The following is a 17,919-nucleotide window of genomic DNA, read 5'->3' as shown; positions in this document are numbered from 1 at the left end:
CACAGACAAAAAAAACAAATACAGTACAGTACTATTTTAAACATAAACTACTAAAAAATAAAGGGAAAACAGCATTTTTCTTCATAGTAAAATTTCAAAGCTGTATTAAGTCAATGTTCAGTTGTAAACTTCTAAAAGAACAACCATAATGTTTTATTCAGAGTTAGGAGCATTTCAGAGTTTGGAACAACCTCCATTCCTGAGATGTTAATAACTCTGAGGTTCTATTGTAAAACTCTTCTTAGGACAGAACAAAACTATCCACCACCACAGACAGCAGCTCCTATCAAGGCCCTTCCTCTTCAAAAGCCTGAGCAAATAGATAAGCCTAGCAGTGTGTCTTGGAGGTCAGTTAACTCTGACCACTCAGACCAAGGAGAGAAGCAGCCTCCAAAGCTGAGGGCCCTTCAGAGAGAACACCAGTCTGGTGGCTCCCTCTCTTTTACATCCGGAAATCCAGCTCCGGTGTTTCTGACCTTAGCTGCTGCGCTACGGCAGGGAGAAGCAAGTTCCAACCTTGTATTAGGCCTATTTCACTTTCCTCCTCTTTTTCTGCTAGAGATCAGCAAGCAAGGCGGGTTGTACGCAGAAGCGGGGTTAAACAAATGAAGGTAAAGGGTCAGAGTTGTATTGCTGCCTCATTCACCTCTTTCATCCAGGGCTGGTCAGACAAATTGTCTCCTACCTCTTCAATATAGTGAGTAAAAGCTGGAATTGTGCTGCTTCCAAATGGATTTCTACATTCCCAGTTCCAACAGGAAAAGGGTATTAATTCATGTTAGAGATGGATAAAGATTAAATTACCTTCCTCTCTCTACCATAAAATGTGTTATGTGCCTTGGATTTCACGGTTACTATGGATACAGGGTTTATTTATGGCTCCTGTGGGAACTTGCCCTTGGCTAGAAAATGAGCCACAAATGTTGCCAGATGTGCAATAACACTTTTTTTAGGTCAGATCCTGGGTTTAGATCTCCATGCATACATAATGATCAGTTATGTGACCAATCATTATCTGGATTTTCTTTTCCTAACTTGTCAGTTTAGTCCTGAAGTTGCTACTTGTTTCGGATACAGAGTACTATTTCAGTGTGTATATTTTGTTTTTTAGATCCATAGAAGTAAAAACAAGTGGAAGTTTCACCTCAAAGATGGCATAATGAATCTCAATGGAAGAGATTATGTATTTTCCAAAGCCATTGGAGATGCAGAATGGTGAAGTTTTTAAGACAAAACAAAAAACTAGAAAAAAAGAAAAATCAGAAAGGTTGAGACTTGGACGTAAACGTCAACCAAAACTTATGTCTGCACATCAGAAAAGAACAGTACCAACAAAACTACCGCAACAAAGGTAGAGCGTGGCAACATAGACACTACTTCAAATGGGCAAGCCATGGGACTGTAGCAGCTAGCATTGTCTGGGATACCTTAATTATCAATTCTATATACAGGTACCTGCAGCTGGTAATTAGCATGTAAGGCTTTGTCTCCCTGTTCCTCCCCTTGGGTTAAGGTTTTAAAATTTCTTCCACTGAACTGAAGGAACTCTTCCCTTTTGATATACTCGTAGTCTGACAATGCTTATGTGTGTACAAATCTTTGTTTTGAACACTTCCTTTTGGTAGTGAGGGTGGTCAGAATATTGTTTGAACGGTGTGCAGGCTTTGTACAGAAGAGTAAGAATTAAGGTGATACATTTTAATTATCTTGTATAACAAAAATATTTTTAATTCTGCTATAGTCATGTATAATTTTAACTACAATTAGTTTTCTCAATTCTTCTCCCATAAACAAATTTTCATTCCTAGCAGTTACAAAATGTAAAATGATTACTTATATTTTCGAGCCATTTCAATTTGACATGAATGACTCTTTTCAAAAGTGCTCAGCACCTGTAGCTCCTTCTGAAAACTCAAACCACTTACTTTATTTTTAAAAACATTCTTGGCATTTGAAGTGGTTCAGCCTCACGGAGCTCAGAGGACTCTGTGGTAGCTTTCCTTCACTTCTTTAAAAGATCAGTGTCTTGGAGACCTTGCAAATGAAAACTCCAGGTATTTTGATCTTAGTGTATGCATTCTTCCAGCCACTTACTACATTTACAGCCCAGGCATCCATGAATACTGTTGGACAAATACTACAGAAATGGCTAAATTGGATAAGGGAAAGTATATATATAGCCATTTATACCTTAGCTGAAGTTCTGCTAATCAGGAAATAGAGCTTAATTGTAAAATACCCTGTAATTTTAAAGTATATTCTTACTGACAAGTTAAGATGTGTTGCAGGGAACCTGTTTAAAATCTCCAAGTGACATGCAATTTTGGTGGTTTTTGTTTTTGTTCTTTTTAAAAGAAAGCATCAATGAGGAAATAGTTTATTTTGTTAGAGTAATGTAAGCAAAAAATTAAAATAGTGTGTCTTGGTAATGCAAAAATTAGGTCATCACATATGCTAAACCCTAACATAATTTCACTTGTCTGAAAATGACATATCATAAATAGCAAAAAGCTTTTTGCTGGTAAGGGCAAACACACCGTTTCTTCATGTGATGGTTCTGCTTGCAATCAGGCTTTCAGGAATGGAGTTCCTGCTGCAGCAGAGAAGAGGGAATTGGAATTCTAGATCAGACATTTCCAACGAAGGAGTGAGCGTGCTTTATGTGGTTCCCCATTACAACTTAATGTTCTTACTAGCTACCTGAAAAGCAATGAAAAGAAGGCAGAGGAAGTCAAATGTAACTCAAATTAGGGAGAACTGCAGAAGCAGAAACTTTACCCACTACTTCTTGGCTTTTGTTCTTGCAAAACGAAACTTTTAAAATTGTTTTTAATGAAATCACAAGTGTATTTAATCAGCACTGTATATTAACTGCCTTCTGTCTCCCTTACCTGTCTTTCGTTACTGATCTCCAAATGCATTCATAGTCTCAGTAGCTTACAGGAAATTCACAGCACATTGCAAGGAAGAAATCTGAGCAGTTACATATGTTTTTGCTCCTGTGGTGTCACTAAATAGAATGAAATTGTCCTTAATTCACATGTAGAGCCATATGTTTATTAGTAAACCACCTGATCTGCATACATTGTAAATGTCATTAAAGTTCAGTTTCTGGTGTTACTAACTCATAGGTAACTAATGCTCTACTCATTTAGGATACAAATTTGGCTCTGGACTTCAAGGTATCTCATGCTGAGTGGCGTTTTCTTTTTCTCTGTACAAAGCAGAAATTTTGTTGTTGTTTTTTTAATGTGCCACTGTACTTTTAAAGCATATGTGATTACAATGAAATCAATTACTTATCAACTAATTATTACCCTTGCTTCTCTTGTGTATCTTTGAGTAGAGTTGATGGCTATCACGAGTAGATTCATAGCCTTTCAGATTACTTAAATATGGACTTAGAACAAATCCCATATAGTGCACAAATCAACCAGTGAAACCCCTTTAGCTACAGATTCCTGTTTATACTACTGGAACCCAGATTACTGTACAAGATATTTAGTCTCTTCTTACATTTAGGGTTCTTCACCCACATGTTTAGAGCAGACATTGCATAGCCTTTTTATTTATTTTAAGGGATACCACAGCTTTAAAGATGACTTAAATTTAGTTTATCTCAAAGGACGTTTAGAAACCATCTGTACATGCACAGTGTCTTGCAAATTAATTATGGTATGCTTGGCAGATGAGGGTTTTGGTCTTTTAATACAAGTACCTGTGAAATCTTCTGAAAGCCAGTCAAATATAAACATACCAAACTGTGCTCTTATTGCTATGTCAAGTGTTCCTTTTTTAAATCAGAAAGCATGTTTTAATTTCATTTTATTGTAGCAGCTTGCTGTAAGAATGTAGTTTGCTTAATTTTATTATTGTACTTGAATTTTAATCATGGTTTTAATGTTGTAATTGAACAGACCATTTCATTAGATTCCATTCCTTTCAGAGGGCAAGGGATTCCCATGTTCATAGTTTTTAAATTATTAATTTTTTTTCTCGAAAGTAGAAAATAGATTTTTCATTTAAATAGTTCAGTATTATGAAGGCAATTAACGGTTTCAAGAGGGCTTATGTTTAGATTTGCACAGATAACAGAGCACCTTTTTTGACTTTAAGATGGAAAAAATAGGGACAATAACTTCATGGTTAAAATATTAACCTTCAGGGCTAATGGAAATTTACAGAGCAACTGGACAAAGTTGGGAGTCTTGTGCCTTCTCAATTTGCAGATATTCCTGCTTTGTCAGCATGATGATACTCGAGGTCTATTGGATTCCTGAGACAGTAGGTGTCCTGCAGTGCTTCAGTCATAAATAAACATTTTAGCTCTAATTATATTGGCTTTTTAGTGTGTGCAATCATTTAATAAAAACATCAAAGTTGAAAAGGAATAAAAATATGTTGTCTGCTAAGGAGATAATAGAGACTTAGTCACATAAGGAACTTTATATTGGACTATTTAAATAAAATTTATAACTTTATTCTCTCCCGCCCCCAATGTTAGTGGCAAAATGTCTGAGGTTTCATCCACCTTTTTCCTGCATTGTAATTACAAGCTGCTTTTTGACCTGAGTATTTTCCTAGCAACAGATCATGACAAGGATAAAGATTGTGGTCGCAGGTTTATTCTCTAAGGGATTAGATTTGGTTCTGAAGCACAGTTGCTGGAAAAGAGCGAATAACATACTAAATGTGATATAACAGTTTTGTATCAATGTGGATTTTTGTTTTTTTCTATTTTTAATGCAGTGTAAGTAAACTTCGCTGGGTTTCAGTTTTGTTTTGTGAAAGTAACTGTATTATCCATCAATACCCAAAAGCAATTATGTCACCATAAAACGCTACCAGGATAAAATTTTGTTATTCCAATGCAGGAGAAAAATGAGACCCTTTTCACTAGAGTTCACTTTGAAGTTTGTCTTCCATTTGAAAAAGTTCCTTTTTTGTTATTTTGCAGGATGCAATAAAATGTTTAAGAATTAGACCTGTGGCTTTAGGGTACTGCACACTGTGGATTTTTATTGGGTCGCCTTATACAGCTTTGCAATTTTTTATAAAGATTTAATTCAAAGTTGTTTCAGATTTTGAGTTTAGTGGTTACAAAAGACGGGGGAAACTTGTATGTTGTTACATTTGTGTCTTTAGTCTTGATTTCCTATTATTCTGAGTGCCTGGGGCATATGTACAAGCCAGGCCTTTTTTTTCCTGCAAATCAAGCTACTGTTGCCTACTCTTTTTCGTGGTTCACTTTTTTTAAATTTAGTTTGGATTGGATACTGAGGACAAAAAGGAACTTTTTTAAACAGGAAGAACTATTTTGGATTAGCTACATGTGTAGCCATCCAAAGTTCACTTGTTCCAGCGTGCATAGGGTACTAATAAAAATATGGGGAAGGGGAATGTCCTTTTCTGCTGTTCTGAGCTACTATTGTCAACTGCTGTTGTACATATACTGTTATGTGTAAGGGGGTAAATATATTTATTATGTTTGTAAAATTCATTCTGTACAATTGCAGATCAAGGTTGCTCTTCTGTGATATACAGGATATTATGTTTCAAAGGCCATGCTTGGAATACAATTAGAGAACTTAGTATTTTGATGTACTAAGACCTATTTTAAGTTTAATATTTTGCCTTTGCAAAAACTTTAATTAAAGATGTTATTTAAAAAATAAGCTTGCCATTTTATTTACTATTTTCTGATGCATTAAATAGTTACATATACACAATTGTTTTAACGTGGACAAGATTCTGTAAGTATTTGCATAATATAGTGAATTCAAAGCAAGAAAAACACAAGTGTTTCCCTTTTAATCACTGAGGTGAACTTGCTGCGTAGTCTCTTCCATTTAACATGGCTCACAATGTTATGAGAAGTCAGCTTTTCATTTTGAGGTTGGAGGTTCAGATTTAACACAGTCTTCTTTTGCTGGTAACCTAAGCAAGACTTACACCACGACTTTTAGCGAAGGAAAAAAGCGAATAAAATAGCCCAGTACACCTAGATACTAAGTCTGAAGAACTGGAAATGCAAGATGAGCTTTGGATGCAAAAGTTTTTTCTGAACATAAGCATCTAGCTTTGGCAAATGCATTTCACTAGTGAAGTCAGTATTTCCAACCTGACCAGATGACATATCTTTAGTCCTTGGCGAAATGTAAGTCTCTTAAGGCTAATGGTTATCTTGTATCAGCATCATTAAGCTTATTTTTAGATGATAGGACTCCACTCCAAAAGCAGTATTACTAGGGCTGTCAAGCGATTAAAAAAATTAATTGTATGATTAATTGCACTGTTAAACAATAATGGAATACCATTTATTTAAATATTTTTGGATGTTTTCTACATTTTCAAATATATTGATTTCAATTACAACACAGAATGCAGAGTGTACAGTGCTCACTTTATTTTTGATTACAAATATTTTGCACTGTAAAAACAGAAAGTATTTTTCAATTCACCTAATGCAAGTACTGTAGTGCAGTCTCTTTATTATGAAAGTTGAACTTACAAATGTAGAATTATATACAAAACCTGACTGCTTTCAAAAATAAAACAATGTAAAAATGTAGAGCCTACAAGTCCACTCAGTCCTATTTCTTGTTCAGCCAATCGCTCAGACAAACAAGTTTGTTTACATTTGAAGGAGATAGTGCTGCCTGCTTCTTGTTCACAATGTCACCTGAAAGTGAGAACAAATATTTGCATGGCACTGTTGCAGCCAGCATCGCAAGATATTTACATGCCAGATGCGCTAAAGATTCATATGTCCCTTCATGCTTCATCCACCATTCCAGAGGACATGCGTCCAGGCTGATGACAGGTTCTGATCAATAACAATCCAAGGCAGTGCGGACCAACGCATTCGTTTTCATAATCTGAGTCAGATGCCACCAGTAGAAGGTTGATTTTCTTTTTTGGTGGTTCGGGTTCTGTAGTTTCCACATCAGTGTGTTGCTCTTTTAATACATCTGAAAGAATTCTCCACATCTCGTCCCTCTCAGATTTTGGAAGGCACTTTAGAGTCTTAAACCTTGGGTCGAGTGCTGTAGCTATCTTTAGAAATCTCACAATTGGGACTTTCTTTGCATTTTGTCAAATCTGCAGTGAAAGTGTTCTTAAAATGAACAACGTGAGTCATCATATGAGACTACTATAACATGAAACATATGGCAGAATGCAGGTAAAACAGAGCCAGAGACATTCAATTCTCCCCGAAGGAGTTCAGTCACAAATTTTATTAACACATTTTTTTAATGAGCGTCATCAGCATGGAAGCATGTCCTCTGGAATGGCGGCCGAAGCATGAAGGGGCATATGAATGTCTAGCATATCTGGCAGGTAAATACATTGCAATGCCGGCTACAAAAGTGCCATGTGAACACCTGTTCCCACTTTCTGGTGACTTTTTAAATAAGTGGGCAGCATTATCTTCCGTAAATATAAACAAATGTGTTTGTCTTAGCGACTGGCTTAACAAGAAGTAGAATTGAGTGGACTTGTAGGCTCTAAAGTTTTACATTGTTTTGTTTTTGAGTGCAATTATGTAACAAAAAAATCTACATTTGTAAGTTGCATTTTCATGATAGAGATCACACTACAATACTTGTATGAGGTGAACTGAAAAATACCACTTATCATTTTTACAGTGCAAATATTTGTAATAAAAAATATAAAGTGAGCACTGTACACTTTGTGTTGTACTCTGTGTTGTAATTGAAATAAATATATTTGAAAAAGTACAGAAACATCCAAGATATTTAATAAATTTCAGTTGGTATTGTTTAACAGTGCAATTAAAATGGCGATTGTGATTTTTTTAATCATGATTAATTTTTTTGAGTTAATCATGTGAGTTAAATGTGATTAATTGACAGCCCTAAGTATTACATCTAGGAACAAAGAATGTACCCAATACCTAGAAAATGGGGGACTGTATCCTGGAAAGCAAGGACTTGGAAAAGGATTTATTGGTCACAGTGGACAAGCAACTGAATATGAGCACCTAATGGAATGCTTTGGCAAAAAGAACTAATGATCCTTGGATGTATAAACAGGAACACAGTGTTGGTGAAGCCAAGAGAACATTACTATGTAGTGTATGTAGAAGTGTATGTTTCTGGCATCCATGTTTTAAAAAAGTATGCTGAAAATTTGAGAGAGTGCAGAAAATAGTGACAAATTATTAGAAAGCTTGAACAAATACCTTTCCTTGTAAGGAAGGATAAGATTTTATAATGGTGAAAGTTTGTTTTTCTTCCCATTCTACCCCCTAGCCCCCGGAGTCTTCCTTCTCAGCTGCACTTAGGTGCACAATCACAGGGAAAAGTAAAATACTGTGATGTTTGTTAAAATTCACACGTTTTGTTCTTCCAGGTGACTTTTTGCAAAATGCCTGTGCTGCCAACTCTCATCTTAGGCATTTATTCTCACTGTGCTGTTGCTGATTTGAAAGGCAGAAGGTTGAAGTAATGTAGGAGAGAATATGCTTTGGGATTTCATGGGATAATACTTACCCATCTGGTTCAGCCCATCTCCAAGAGCAACTGGATACACTGTGGAGGTGGTAGAAAGATGATAGACAAAGGAACATTCTTTCCCTGAAGTCTTCCTGCTGGATGTTGCAAATTAGAAAGACACCTGTTGCTGAGTCTAATTATCTTTTCTGTCATTTATACTACTTGTTTTATAACAGTGTTAATGTTGCTGTTATATGTCCAAAGGCCTAGGATACTGGGGAGCTACAGTGGTGAAGCAGCTGAGGAAAGGAAAGTGAAATCTGAATGGTAAAGACTTGCACTTGCAGGACAGTCTGTAGCTCTGTAATGGCTAACTCTCCCATCAGCTTCTGCTTTAAACATTATTTCATGGATCAACCCTTTGTTCTTTTTCCCTTTGAGAGAAGAGAAGGAAGAAGAGAAGATAGTTATCAGCCATAATAAAAATAACCCAGTCTCACAAGGTGGAAAACAATCTATGCTCCAACCTGTAAGCTTGATCTGAGATAGTGAGTTTGTCTCATGTTCTGAAAGAGAAGGACCTTAAGTCTGAGACTACAAGGTTTGTGCTACTAAAATGACATGCTCGGTTTATCTTTACTGACTGCTTCTGTGTAAGGAAAAACAGGCTAGTACAGAAGCATAATTACTAATCCCTATAATAAAGTAGGGAGTCATCAGCTCCCAAACAGCCCATCATCTACAATCATAGAATCATAGAATATCATGGTTGGAAGGGACCTCAGGAGGTCATCTAGTCCAAACCCCTCCTCAAAGCAGGACCATCTTTTGGCCCAATCCTCTAATTTGTCTAGGTCCCTCTGTATCCTATCCCTACTCTCCAGCGTATCTACCTCTCCTCCCAGTTTAGTGTCATCTGCAAACTTGCTGAGGGTGCCATCCACATCATCCTCCAGATCATTTATGAAGATATTGAACAAAACCGGCCTCAGGACCGATCCTTGGGGCACTCCACTTGATACCGGCTGCCAACTAGACATGGAGCCATTGATCACTACCCATTGAGCCCGACAATCTAGCCAGCTTTCTATCCACCTTATCGTCCATTCATCCAGCCCATACTTCTTTAACTTGCTGTCAAGAATACTGTGGGAAACTGTGTCAAAAGCTTTGCCCTCATCCACAGAGCCAGTTATCTCGTCATAGAAGGCAATTAGATTAGTCAGGCATGACTTGCCCTTGGTGAATCCATGCTGACTGTTCCTGATCACTTTCCTCTCCTCTAAGTGCTTCAGAATTGATTCCTTGAGGACCTGCTCCATGATTTTTCCAGGGACTGAGGTGAGGCTGACTGGCCTGTAGTTCCCAGGATCCTCCTTCTTCCCTTTTTTAAAGATGGGTACTACATTAGCCTTTTTCCAGTCATCCGGGACCTCCCCCGATCGCCATGAGTTTTCAAAGATAATGGCCAATGGCTCTGCAATCACATCCGCCAACTCCTTTAGCACTCTCGGATGCAACACATCCGGCCCCATGGACTTGTGCACGTCCAGCTTTTCTAAATAGTCCCAAACCACTTCTTTCTCCACAGAGGGCTGGTCACCTCCTCCCCATGCTGTGCTGCCCAGTGCAGCAGTCTGGGAGCTGACCTTGTTTGTGAAGACAGAGGCAAAAAAAGCATTGAGTACATTAGCTTTTTCCACTTCCTCTGTCACTAGGTTGCCTCTCTCATTCAGTAAGGGGCCCACACTTTCCTTGACTTTCTTCTTGTTGCTAACATACCTGAAGAAACCCTTCTTGTTACTCTTAACATCTCTTGCTAGCTGCAATTCCAGGTGTGATTTGGCCTTCCTGATTTCACTCCTGCACGCCCGAGCAATATTTTTATACTCTTCCCTGGTCATTTGTCCAATCTTCCACTTCTTGTGAGCTTCTTTTTTGTATTTAAGATCAGCAAGGATTTCACTGTTAAGCCAAGCTGGTCGCCTGCCATGTTTACTATTCTTTCTACACGTCGGGATGGTTTGTCTCTGTAACCTCAATAAGGATTCTTTAAAATACAGCCAGCTCTCCTGGACTCCTTTCCCCCCTCATGTTATTCTCCCAGGGGATCCTGCGCATCAGTTCCCTGAGGTTGTCAAAGTCTGCTTTTCTGAAGTCCGGGGTCCGTATTCTGCTGCTCTCCTTTCTTCCCTGTGTCAGGATCCTGAACTCGACCATCTCATGGTCACTGCCTCCCAGGTTCCCATCCACTTTTGCTTCCCCTACTAATGATCATGGTCTTCAGACAACCCGTGCCAAATGGGGAGAGGGAGGAAACTTGAGTGCTGATAGAGGAAAATGGAAACACACACAGGGTGAAACATAACAAATTCCTTTAACTCTATGTTGAGACAGAATTAGAGGACAATAGAATCTTCCTATCAACCTCTACTAATCGCCAAATCCAGGGTAGTAAACTGCTTCAATCCTGAGTGCCTACAGACTGCATCAGAACACCCAGCACTAGGTACTCTGAAGAACTATCATCCTACTTTGCTGAAAAGATTGTGCATATACAGGAAGACTTCTCAAATAGCACAGATCTGCTCCCCCATACCAAACAGTCTAGTTTTTCCTGGAGTTCAGTATACTGACTAATCAAGAAATATTGAATGCCTTAGGAGTATCGACACTGGAACAGTGAATCTGACCATGCTTTTCCTGACTTGTGAAAGTCATGAGCAACTGGTGGTACTCATGACAAATAGCCCACGCATCATTCATTCAAGTAAGGAATCTTCCCTTCCTCCAATCACGCAATAGTTCAACCAACATTGAAGAAACTCACCTCAAATACATCCATTCTAGTGAACTACTGCACAGTAACAAAAGCCACTTTTTCCTGAGCAAGCTTATAGAGAAGCTAGCCAAACGCCAACTCCAAGCTTATCCAACTGAAGCTAATATTCTAGACCGGGCTAGACCCGAATTCAGGGCAGGACATAGACTGAAACCACTCCTATGCTGCCCAGCTATGGAGGACCCTAAGCCTCCCTAGCAGGATGAGTGCCCAGTTCCCCAGGAAGTCTAGGTGACCAAGCTCCTGGGCTGGCAAGCTAGGCAGTGCAGGTGATTTCCAGGGAGCACATTTTGTGCTGGAAACACCTAAAATGTCCCTGCAATCAAATACTTCAGAATTTCAGTCCCATTTAAAAAACAAACAGGGTTTGTTTGGCTTTTTGTCCTAATTAGGATTAATTTTTTTCTGAAAGCTTTTTTTTTTTGGGGGGGGGGGGGGGGGATGGGGTGGAAATTCCATTTTCCAGATAGCTCTGCTCTATAGAGTGTCAAGCCAAGAATCAGGTTAGGCTATGCAATAAAAATGTTTCTTTAACTTAGCCTGTAAATTCCCTGACACACATTCTCTATATGTCATACAAGGCTCAACATGCTGTCAGCCCTGAAATAATAAATAGCAGTTTTATACCCGAAGTGTTATAATGACTGCAAGTAAAAGCACTTCAGCTTTATAGGAAGAGATGGAACTGTTTATATAGCACTGACCCAATGCTGCCAAGTGATATGCTACTGAAGGTGCCATCATTTGGATGAGAAATGTAACCATGGCCCTGACCACTGGGGGCCATTAAAAATCCCATTATTCTTCAAGTGATTGCACATGTCCACTCCACTGTAGGCAAGTGCACAACCAACCCACAGTTGAAGGAGTGGCTTAGGCACCCTCTGCTGCCACATGCTGCTGTATGCAGGTATAAATAGTGGAACCAACCCTGAATCCCACAGTTCCTTCTTGTTGGAGCGATTACAGCCTTGCTGTTGCAAGTTATTCCCTCATTCCTTGTAAAATGTATCCAGTTTTTGGTTAGTGTAGTTCAGTGGTTCTCAACGTATTTACCATTGTGGGCCACAAAGTGAAGAGGCACAAGATCTCATCCAGGGACTTGGTACCTCACCCTGCAAGATCCCAGGTACAAAAGCTTTCTAAAGGCAAGCTACCTGGGAGGGATACTGAAAAGAGACACTCCCCAAAACAGGCTTCAGTTAAAAAGGGGTTGTCAGCTCCAGAACCTGAGTAAGATCCATTGAGACTGATCCCTGAACTATCTACTACAGTTTCTTCACGTTATCTCCTGGTACCGCAGGGATGAGTTGTGTTATCGGTACCATCAACACTGGAGGCATACGCAGCAGCTAGAGAACTACTTAACCTTTTGGTGCCAGTTTCTCCAGCAGTGTAGGAAGTCTTTCAACCAATACTGGTGCCTAAGGACTCTACTCCAGCTGCTCTGAAGCTTGCGGTGCCAATACCTTCTATGCTTTCCTGGACTTGGAAGACTGTACCGCTAAGGGGCAAACCAGCTATGATTTCTCTGGAACCTCCATCCCTGGGCTCTAGCTGTCTCTCTCAATTACAGTCAGCTTCTGCCCATTATCAGAAATCTCAGATTCTTTGTCCTCTTCAGACTCAGATACTGGGTTCTCTGTCCTAGCCTAGACAGGATATGCAACCTTCATTGGGAGCTTATGCCCCATAGTTCCTGCAGCAGCCTCGGCAGTGCCCACAAGATGAGGGACAATGGTCCAGTTAGGGTTGGGTCCCAGGACTGTATCAATGGCCTTTTTGGTTGCTGTAGGTTTCCCCCACAACTGCCACGCCTTCTCAGCCACCTCAGTCTGTCTCCTCAGGCACACATCAAAAGCATCAGCATAGAAGGAAACGTCGTCCTGTCATCAGTATTGGGGCCTGTGCCAAGCAGGTGGAAGCCACCCCAGCGGCTCCACCAGCAGAGGAAATACAGCAAGCTCTGCTATATCATCCAGGTGCTTCCTCTTCCTCTTCACCAGATGAGGCGGTAGAGGCAGTGAGCAACTCTTCTCCTCCAGATGATGATAGAGCTCACCAGGACTTGTTAAAAACAGTAGCCTTGGTCCTGAATATCCAAGCTAAGGAGGTCTGTGAGAAATCCCACAAGCTAGTGGATATTTTGGTCTCAGCAGGGCCCACCAGCGTGGCTCTCCCGATTTAATGAGGCTATTACAGAGCTAACAAATTTCAGAGTAGCAGCCGTGTTAGTCTGTATCCACAAAAAGAAAAGGAGGACTTCTGGCACCTTAGAGACTAACAAATTTATTTGAGCATAAGCTTTCGTGAGCTACAGCTCACTTCATCAGATGCATGCATGCATCCGAAAGCTTATGCTCAAATAAATTTGTTAGTCTCTAAGGTGCTACAAGTACTCCTTTTTTTTTTTTTTTTTTTTTTTTTAGAGCTGATAAAGGCATTATGGGAGATCCTGTCTCCACCGTCCCACAGCAAAAAGAATGGATGGAAGATACTATGTCCTGTCTAAGGGATTTGAGCATCTGCACACATCTGCACACACGTGCACACTGGCCTTAATAGTTGCCAGAGCTAATCAATGCAAGATGCAAGGACACCAGGTATGAACACCAAAAAGGAAGGACTCTCAGAAATTGGATCTTTTTCTTTGGAAACTTATTCTACAGGGGGTCTGCAGGCTCAGTATTGCAAATCACACGCACTCCTAATTCACAATTACCTCACTTTATGGGATAATATATTGAAGTTCAAGGGTAGGGTATCAGATGACTGAAGACAGGAATTCACTGCAATGGTGGAGAAGGGCAAGCTAGTGTCCAGAACAACTCTTTAGGCCAGGTTGGATGCAGATGACTCAGCAGCTCATGTCATGGCTCCTGCCATAAAAACCTGTTACTTAACCATTTGTAACTGCTGTTCTTTGAGATGTGTTGCTCATGTCCATTCCATTCTAGGTGTACACGGGCCCACATGCCCAGTCATTGGAGATTTTTGCCTTAGCGGTATCCATAGGGTCAGCAATGGTGCCCCCTTGAGTGCTGTGCTCATGCGCTGGTATATCAGGAGCCGCTGACCTGACGTCCTTTCAGTTCCTTCTTGCTGGCAACTCTGACAGAGGGGCAGGAGGGCGGGTAATGGAATGGATATGAGCAACACATCTCGAAGAACAAGAGGTACAAAAGGTAGGTAACCGCTTTTTCTTCTTCAAGTGCTTGCTCATGTCAATTCCTTTCTAGGTAACTCACAAGCAGTGGCAATGGAGGTGGCTCAGAGTTCACGGTTTTGCAGATTGCAGCACTGCCGTGCCGAAGCCAGCATCATCCTGGGGCAGCGCACAATGGGATGTAAACGTGTGGACAGATGATCAGGTAGCAGCTCTACAGATCTCTTGGATCAGCACCTGAGCCAAGAAGGCCACTGATGACACCTGTGCTCTAGTCGAGTGCACTTTGGAGGCACACTTGTGAGCTCGTAGCAGTATCGGATGCAGGCTGTGATCCAGGACGAAATCCTCTGAGCTGACAATGGGCAACCTTTCATGTTGTCTGCCACCGCAACGAACAGTTGTGTTGACTTATGGAAAGGCCGTGTCCTGTCGATATAAAAGGCCAGCACCCTCCGGACATCTAATACATGTAACCTGTGCTCCTCTTTGGAACTATGGGGCTTTGGAAAGAAGACCGGTAAGAAAATGTTCTGGCCAGCATGAAACTGGGAAACTACATTGGGCAGGAACAACGGGTGTGGCCGCAACTGGATCTTGTCCTTGTAGAACACCATATAGGGTGGTTCAACGTAAGCACCCTGAACTCAGACACTCTGTGGGCAGACGTAATTGCCACCAGGAACACCACCTTCCAGGAGAAAAGGAGACTAGAGCAAGAAGCCAGAGGCTCAAATGGAGGTTCCATGAGCCTCAACAACATGAGGTTCAAATCCCGGGGAGGGACCGGATCCAGGAAGTGTGGGTAAAGACACTCCAAACCTGTCAGGAATTGGGCTATTATGTGGTGAGCAAAGATAAACTTGCCTTGGACCCTGACTGACAACAGTGACAATCACAAGCCTTGGAGCTTGAGGTGTAGGAGATAGTCCAGGATCACCTGCAGGGAGGCCTGCTCAGCCCAGATATGCTGATCCGAGGCCCAGCACGTAAACCATTTCCACTTTGCCTGACAGGTCACTCTGATGGAGGGCTTTCTGCTACCCAGCAGGACCTGTTTCACTTGGGTTGAGCATTCCCATTCGTCTGCATTTAGCCACACAGCAGCCACACTCTCAAGTGCAGAACCTCCAGATTTGGGTGCAGGAGACTGCCGTGATTCTGAAACAGAAGGTCTGGCCAGAGAGGGAGTTGCAGTGGCTAGGCTACTGAAAGGTCCAGCAGCGTGCCAAACCAGTGCTGGTGAGGCCACTTGGGGGCTATCAGGATAAACCTTGCCCTGTCCTGCTTGATTTTCACTAGGACACTGTGGATCAATGGCACTGGTGGGAAGGCATACATCAGGGCCCCTGATCAAGGAAGTAGGAAAGCATCTGACAGCGAACCCCTGTCTATCCCCTGGAGCGAACAGAACACACAGCATTTCATGTTCTGGCAGGTCGCAAACAAGTCCACCTGGGGATTCCCCCACTTCCAGACTGACCACATAGGTACAGGCGGCCATGTAGCCCAACAATCACAGGCAGGTGTGAGCCAGGGTGAGTGGGTAGCTCCTCACATGGGAGATCAGATCCAACATGGCCTGAAAACATGCCTCCAGGAGGAAGGCTCTGGCTCGCATGGAGTAGAGAACCGCTCTAATGAACTCTATGCATTGGACCAGCCTAAAGGTGGATTTTTTCTCATTTATTAACAGACCGAGGTTGTGGCAGGTGCAACACACCAGATCGAGCCTTCTCTGCACTTGGTTACAGGATCTGCCCCGATGAGCCAGTCATCGAGGTAACCAAGGTGGACCCGTTGGCATCTGAGGTAAGCGGCCACCAGCGCCATACATTTGGTAAAAACCCTTGGGGCTGATGAGAGGCCAAAGGGGAACACCATGAATTGGAAATGGCATTCACCCACTACAAACCAGAGCAAACGCATGACTTTAGAATATAGAGATGTGGGAATAGGCGTCCTTCAAGTCGAGAGTGGTGTACCAGTCTCCCGGATCCAGGCAGGGGATGATAGAGGCCAGGGAGACCATGCAAAACTTCAACTTTTTGAGAGACTCGTTGAGGCTTCACAGGTCCAGAATGGGCCTGAGGCCTCCTTTTGCCTTTGGGATTAGGAAGTAGCGGAGGTAAAATCCCTTTCTCCTCATGTCTCAAGGGACCTCCTCCACCGCCCCCAGGTGCAGGAGATTCTCGACCTCCTAAATGAGGAGTTGCTTGTGAGAAGGGTCCCTGAAGAGGGATAGGAAGGAGGGGGTGTAGGTGGAAGGGTAGGGTGTGGGTGGGAGGGAGGGGTGGCTGAAAATTGCAGGGTGTAACTGTGAGACACTATGTCCAGCACCCGATGGTTCAAGGTGACTTGGGACCAGGCCGAACAGAAGGGGCACAGATGGTTGAGGAAAGAGCAGGGTGGATCCTGGATGGTGACTGGGGTGTCGCTCTCGATCACACCCTCAAAATGAGTGCTTCTGGCCCCCAGAGTGATTTGCCAGACTGGGCTGTGTGGGTGAGCGGGAGGAACAGGGGCGACAGCAGCTGAAACTAGCATCTCTGTCCCTTTTTTTTGCAGGCCACTGGTGAGACTGTCAAGGCTTAGGCGGCAGGGGCAGCCAGAACTGCCAAATTATTGGGCCAGCCCCTATGGAAGGGACTCCCTGAACTTCTGGTTTGTCACCTGAAACTGCAAACTGGCTGTCGAATAAATCTTTCTTTCAAACAGATCCAGCTGTTTTGCCTCTATTTTTGGGAGTCAAACTGGTATGCCCCTGCTTGTCTCTTTCATTGGCCACAGAGATCACCAGCATGCCTCGGGGAGGGTGAGTATAGAAGTACTTGAACCACTTGGCCAGGACAAAGCACTTCTTTTCAGCCCTCTTTGAGGTGGGAAGGATGGAGGGCGGAGTTTGCTAGAGACCACTGGCAATCTTAAGGACACCGTCATGCACCGGTAGCGTGGCATGGGTTGGGATGGAGGCTGACCAGAGGTCAAACAAGGTGTCCATCTGCTCAACTATTTTCTCGACCTCCGGGCCCAAGTTCTCGGCCACGCGATGCAGCAGGGCCTGATGTTGTTTGCAATTGTCTGGTGGCTGGCCCTCGAGGGTCCCGCAACCACCTTACCCATGGATGAGGATGATGATTGCACCATCGGGGGAGGTTCCAGGGCATCTTCCACCATGGGGGAGGGAGACTTAGGGTTGGGCGCTGTTCCTTTGCTCCGACCACGAGGTGTGCACCAAGCCTAGTGCCATTGGTGCCGTCAGCTGCTGCTCCGAGGCTGCGGCCGATGAGCAGTGAGAAGGGGGCATCATCACAAACGGCATTCCCCATGCACCCCAATAAGGCCACTGCACCAGCTACTGGCAGTGCTGCCAAGTCAGCGCCATTGACGTCAACGCAGCCTTGGGTGCCCATTCGTGCTTGTGCAAACTAGGTGAGGGGCTGAACTGGGCT

At 42.4% G+C, this 17,919-nt stretch overlaps 1 protein-coding gene and 1 long non-coding RNA gene across 3 annotated transcripts in view; both read left to right on the top strand.

Annotated features, from left to right (window-relative positions):
- The window catches only part of GTF2A1 (general transcription factor IIA subunit 1), a 35,727-nt gene extending 30,052 nt beyond the window's left edge, over positions 1-5,675 (top strand). For both annotated transcript variants that reach the window (XM_037900799.2, XM_037900800.2), the window contains exon 9: positions 1,112-5,675. In XM_037900799.2, the coding sequence (XP_037756727.1) occupies positions 1,112-1,219 (108 nt within the window). In that variant the 3' untranslated portion in view covers positions 1,220-5,675. The remainder of the gene's footprint in view (positions 1-1,111) is intronic.
- Positions 5,676-11,743: 6,068 nt separating this feature from the next.
- Positions 11,744-17,182, top strand: LOC119566215. Its single transcript, XR_005225295.1, has 3 exons — positions 11,744-14,987; positions 16,164-16,279; positions 17,036-17,182. It is a non-coding gene; the product is annotated as an uncharacterized LOC119566215 (long non-coding RNA).
- Positions 17,183-17,919: the final 737 nt, after the last annotated feature.

Source organism: Chelonia mydas, chromosome 6 (assembly GCF_015237465.2).
Source record: "Chelonia mydas isolate rCheMyd1 chromosome 6, rCheMyd1.pri.v2, whole genome shotgun sequence".
In the NCBI taxonomy this organism is placed as follows: domain Eukaryota; kingdom Metazoa; phylum Chordata; order Testudines; family Cheloniidae; genus Chelonia; species Chelonia mydas.
This window is presented reverse-complemented; position numbering and strand designations above follow the sequence as displayed.